We start from the raw sequence: 6,004 nt of genomic DNA on the forward strand, positions 1-6,004 counted from the left end.
ACCACAGGTATCCATGTATGTGTCGTATGCACGTGCTTACACGGGGCTACATATAACCCGATAATACATCTCTCTTCTGCTTGTTTTCTAAGCATATTCCCCAATGATTAGGCTCTGAGAGGATTTGAATCCGCACAGCAAAGCCAAACTCATAAAAGGCGTTGTTCTTATCTGAAACCGCTCCCAGTTGCATTTTTGGTCTACACACATTTCATTCCCTTTTTACAACAGAAGACGTTTATGTGGCCCCTCTTTCTTTCATCTTTCTTTCTCCTTAAATAAATACTTAGATCCCCTCTTTTCCAAATGGATCTAATAAAAGCCAGGCAGATCTTCGCCTCCAGGATTGTTTATTTTAAACGCACAAACCACCACCAATGTAACACACCTCATCATAACTGGAAGGCTCTTTTTCCTAGAATACCTAAACTTGAAACAGATGCTCCACGCACGTAAACGCTGGGGATGAGGTGGGGAAGCTGTTTTCTGTACAAACAAGACTCTAGATGCCGGGAACCGCGGTTATCAATGAGGAATGCAGCAATGATAATGAAACTCAACAATCAAGTCCACTCTGAAGTGTTTGGCAAACCATCTCTACTGCCCATCTCTCTCTCTCTCTCCCTCCCCCACCCACCCCCGCCGCACCTTTAACAAGCAACCCAGACTTCGCAAGTAAAGAGAAAAAGATAGCAAATTGTTACCCAGGGGGAAAGAGGACAGAAAAACGATGGGAGAACCAGAAGCATCAACCACGAAGAAAAGAAAAGGAGGAGAAAACACATACACATTTCTAGCGGAAATAGCCTTGGTATAATTTTCCTGCAAAGCCCAAAAAGGCATTCGTCCATACTAAGATTATTTCATAACCTCCCTGCCACAGATTTAGCAACTTAGCAAATATAAAAACCACGACGTTGCTCGCAACTTCACCCTGAGTACGTACCACCCCCAAAAAACACAATCCTCTCCAAAGGAAGGAAGAAAACACACACACAAACACAAACACACACACAGCAACATGGACTTCTAATGCTTTTTTGCATTTGCACTCATTTAAATGCTTCATAAATAAACTCCGCTTATTTCGATTGTTGTTGTTGTTATTATTATTATTATTATTATACTACTCTTATTTAGGGAAGTGAGCAGAAAGCGTAAGCTGTTTAGAAACGACTGCATTAAAAAGGGCAGAGAGAAAAGTTAATGCATCTAATGAACCACAATGCCAGGGTCATTGCTTTCTTAATAATAATAATAATAATAATAATAACAGAACTAACAACTTTCACGATAAATATTGTAATTTTAAAGTCTGTTGCCTAAGGTGCAGAAGAGTCCTCTTACCTTTCGCTTCGTTGTCAGAATTTTCAGTGCTGGTGTCTGTGCATTTATTCATGTCCTTCTCAGTTTCCGACGAACTGATTTTGGCAGCGGGGAGACTTTTTTCTGTTTTAATTTCGTTGGCGGACGTGTTCTGAGGGTTATCAGACTTTGCGTTGTCAGGGAAGCTGACTTTAGCTCCTGGTTGGGACAGTGGTGGCGGTTGCTGCTGCTGTGGTTGCTGAGGTGGTGGTGGTGGTGGTGGTGGTGGTGGTGGAGGAGGTGGTGGTGGTTGTGGTGGTTGTTCAAGATGCTCACTCCTTTGGCTGAGGCTCGCCCTGGGTTCAAAACTTGCCTCAAACTCGCTTGGGTTGCTGCAGTTTGATGCCTTTTCCATGGAGGAGTAACCTTGGCTGGCTCGGTAGTAGCTGGGCACGGGGACTTCATGGTCATTTAGGCAAGGTTCAGGCATCTGATTGGGGTAGAGGGTCGCCTCAGTGGCGTTTTTTGCTCTTTTGTCAGCATTGTACATACAGCAAGCATTTTCTTCCTTGACATTGGTTGGGAAAGAGCAGGAGGGGAGTTGTCTCGCAACAGGTTGTTCGATTCGGTAAGTATTTTTGGGGTCACACCAGGTGTCTAGCTGAGAAAGGTAAGATGGATAGGTGTTGAGAGACAGGCTGGCGTTATTCACCTCGTCTCTTTTGGAAAGAGACGGGATAATTCCACAGTTCCTCATCATTCCACAGTTGAAGTCGTTCCCAGATTGCATATACATTCCTTGGTTAGAGGAATAATTCTCCCCTCTGCAGGTACCGGCTAACGAGTCCATCAAAAACGAGTTAGAAGTCACATTGTTGGGACATGACATTTTCAGAGAGGGATTTTAAAGAGGAATACTACAGCCAGAGGCTGACATCTTTTTTTTAGGGAAAAATATCAGCACCATAATTATCCACGCATTGGTCCCAACCACGTGACTGTCAGGCCAATGAGGATTGAAAATGGCCTTGATGATTCAGACGCCGGTGACGTCACCGGGGTCAAGTTGTTGAGAGAGGAGAAAACCAGCGTGGAGCAACAGCGACATCTATCAGTTTCTGAAGGGTAGAGAACCCAGGACCTTCACGTTGAACAAAGGAGAGAGACCCCCTTTTCCTCCAGTTTGTTTACCAATGAACGAACGCGTGTCTACAGCAGAGTGGGGGGGAAATAAAGGAAGCGAACGCGTAAATAGAAGCAAAGTCAAATTCAAATTAAAAGGTCAGCAAAAAATCCACCTTCATCTCCCACTCTTTTCTTTCATTCTTACCCTTTCTTTTTTTTCTCGCCTAACCCCTTAAGATAAGTCTAATTTCTTGTGGGCAAATAATTAATGAACCCCAAACCCCAAAAGAACTCCCCCGCCATCCCTTCTCCTTATATCGAATTTCTCTTTCTTTTTCGTTCTCTCCCTCTTTCTTCCCCCGCTCCCCACCCCAATAGCTAAACTTGAAATGCATGAAAACTGTTCCTTCAGACATTTTTTTTTTCATGTTTCAGAACTACTTTGGTAGCTTCATTTTGATTTGGAAAACAAGCAAACAAACCTCGCTATATTGAATGCAATTCCCTAAAGATGTAGGTCAAAGCACCTTGAGAAATCTGAAGCAGTGTCGTTAGGGTCACTTTATATTAAGTTCAGGTGTTTCTTGGGTGAGGAACCAGCTTAATAACTGAAATGGCGACATTTTAGATTTTGTTTCATGCGAATCGTTCTTCCTAGTCTGTTATAAAATTGTTCTCTCCGTTGGTTTCTCTCTGGAGTACTTTTGTAAAAATATTTCCCCTGCAAATACTGAATGAAACGTTCTTCTCCTTTCTAACAACCCCCAAACCCGCAAACTTTCATCATTCCTGCTTTCATTGACGCAGAAGCTTTGCACAGGTTTGTTAATAAACTTCCCAAAATTGCATCAAAATTAATATAACAATGGGAGATAGCACAGAAGTATCCTCTACTCTTAGGGTATAAGTCTGGACATTCCCCACCCCTCTTCAGGAAATTACGACAATTAAATAGAATGAAATTTTAAAATATTGGGTATTTTAGGGGTGCTTTATTCAGCAGAAAGGTTGTCCGATCAAACACGGTTTTTTATTTGATCTTATATTCATTGATTAAACTCCAAGCAAATATCTATGTGTGTTTATTTCTTCTTAATTTCCCTACTCCAGTCTCGTTCAGTCTTTATGATCCTGTCTCCCTTCTCCTTCTCGCTTTCTCCCTCTCTTTTAAATTAACGATCTCAGAATAATAACTGGTATTACAGATATAAAGATATGTTGAACGAGGTGCTTTCATTGTGCTGTTTCCTTTATTAGACGTTTTCTAAACAGGCTAGCAATTAAGCCAAATTATTATTTAGTGTATATCAAATTGACTACACTGTTAGAATCCCGCTTTGACAATGATGTCTATAGTTTTGGGTGGTTGTGTGTGGTGTTTTTTTTAAAAGGAATCTGACACTTTGTGGCTAAATCCATGAAAAAGAGAGGAATAGTACTAGACCATGAGAATATTAATACTACCAATACTTATAATGGCAGCTGGAAACAGAATTAGCTAAACGGCTGGAATCTCAAGATCATTACGACGGATCTGAAACCTTTTAAAGAGTTCATAGTCATTCTCAAGGAGTGGGAGGGAAGGCTTTTCAAATAGAAGAGGAAAACGGTGAGGAAAATTGAGCCAGAAAGTTTTGTAGGCTGTGGGGTTATGTGGAGAGAATTGAGGAACTTGACCAATTTCAGTAATGTATATTTTTGTGTTATTGTTTTAAATGCAGTGCTGGCTGGCCAAAGCCATCAGACCTTGACGACAATGTTTTCTACAACAACTGTTTTACAATTCCACTCGGCTGTTGCTTCGGAAGGGCTTGCAGCCTGCTGGCCCCCACCTTCAAAACCAGCCCCCTCCACATCTTCAAGGGTGAGAAGTTTTAATATCTTAGGCCAAGGAAGTCTTAAACCGCATCATTCTATTTGTCTCAACCACCCCCACCCCCACCCCTGACCGCCCCACAATCCACCTCCACCCCGAAATACAGACACGCTAAAAGCTTTTTTTCCTGCACTTTAAACGCCGTTTGCTTCCTCTGGAAAGCTATTTGAGACTTTATAGCCTCTATTTGTGTTATCTGCATAGGTCTTTTTAAAACAGTTTGATAGAAATCGTTCAGTTTTATGATATCCAACGAAAATTCCACATAATATTTATAAGCAAAGAATAAAACTTTAGCATGGGAACCAATACTTCCTCATTTATAGGTGATGAAATTAAAGACCAATGCAGTTTGGCATTATATGGCTTTTTCCCCGTTCTCTCCCTCCCCCACCCCTCCCCCACCCTTCCCTTCTTTATTTTTTTGCAGATCATGTGGCTGACTCAATATTTTTAGGCTCTGAAGCCCTACACGTCTTCATATGTGCATTTTGTGGCGGGGGGGGGGGAGAGACCAGCATTTGACCCCGTTTCCTTCCCTGTGAGTGAAAATGAAAATGTGTTTCCAAGTCTTTTATATCCTTATTTACTGCTGTGCATTCTTGCTGTGTGTTATATTCCCCCTTTCTCTCTCACACACACGCATACTAGGAAGCAGGAAGAGGAATTTACAAACCGCACTGTGGTGAAACCTGTCAAATAATTTGATTTTTATCCTCTTCACAGATTCACACACCGCCAAGGAATTTTCAGTGGATGAGATGTTGTACCCATATCTCTGAAGACAAGATAGAGGGCGTTTTAAATGTGTGAAGATGATGAAGATAAAATAAAATGTTGTGGGTGGGTGGGTGTGTATACACACACACAAACATACACACACACACACACACACGTGTGTGTATATACTGGTGGTTTTGACTATCATTGTTTTCACTGAGGATTATTGACATATTCATACATATGTATTTTAAGGAGCGTAGGTGTCTCGGAAGTAATTTTTTAAAATGTAAAGCCATAGAGTTATTTAATTCCAGGCGTCTCTTGTGGGCTTTGACGGTCAAAGTCTTACCCAAAATAAAACAACAGCCAGAGAGAAGGAGCGAGAGATGGTCATAGTAGATGGAGGGACGTGGAGGAAAACCCGCTTCATCACAAACAGCGAAATGCGTATTTCCTGACATCATTCTAGGTCTGTTGATATCTGGCGGATCTGGCGCTGAAGGAATGCTGGGGAATGTCTCCAGGAGACCGAATATTGTTTAAAGTTAAAAATAATTAGAAGTATGATAAACATGGGTCATTAATGGGAAGAGAAATAAAATCCATCAGCCTAAGTAGAGCCCCCGTTGGGAAAAATGCTTTAGTCTAATTGCAGAAAATAAATACCAACAAATGCTATTAAAACTTAAAAAGGAGAAAGCCTGTGTGTGGAATAAAGACCTATAACAGCCTGCTCTGGGTTTTTACATTCCTTTGGAAATCAGGGTGGAAATGAAACATGCAATGCCCCTTATTAAAAAAAAAAAAGGAATGGAGGGGGGAAGAGGGTAAGAAGGATTGGGGTGGGTGGGGAAAATTATACATATGTAGACTTTAAGTTGGCTCACATGTAGAGTGGGGTTCGGCAGTGACTTATTCTCTTGCTTTGTGGCTACTTCGGTATGATTTCGCGGGAGTAAAAGCCAGGAAGTGGTT

At 41.5% G+C, this 6,004-nt stretch overlaps 1 protein-coding gene and 1 long non-coding RNA gene across 3 annotated transcripts in view; one reads left to right on the top strand and one right to left on the bottom strand.

The window, feature by feature from the left end:
- The window catches only part of HOXC10 (homeobox C10), a 5,358-nt gene extending 3,061 nt beyond the window's left edge, over positions 1-2,297 (bottom strand). Inside the window, exon 1 of the mRNA XM_082212726.1 lies at positions 1,348-2,297. Coding sequence (XP_082068852.1) covers positions 1,348-2,194 — 847 coding nt within the window. The 5' untranslated portion in view covers positions 2,195-2,297. The remainder of the gene's footprint in view (positions 1-1,347) is intronic.
- LOC309526669 overlaps positions 1-5,752 on the top strand; it is a 22,510-nt gene extending 16,758 nt beyond the window's left edge. The window contains exons 1-4 of one of the 2 annotated variants that reach the window (XR_014216816.1): positions 2,293-2,586; positions 4,152-4,294; positions 4,737-4,847; positions 5,033-5,752. This is a non-coding gene — a long non-coding RNA (uncharacterized lncRNA). Of the gene's footprint in view, positions 1-2,292; positions 2,587-4,151; positions 4,295-4,736; positions 4,848-5,032 lie in introns of those variants that run through there. The other variant, XR_014216815.1, reaches the window with a different exon arrangement.
- Positions 5,753-6,004: the final 252 nt, after the last annotated feature.

This window comes from Podarcis vaucheri (genome assembly GCF_965113315.1).
Source record: "Podarcis vaucheri genome assembly, chromosome: 2".
In the NCBI taxonomy this organism is placed as follows: domain Eukaryota; kingdom Metazoa; phylum Chordata; class Lepidosauria; order Squamata; family Lacertidae; genus Podarcis; species Podarcis vaucheri.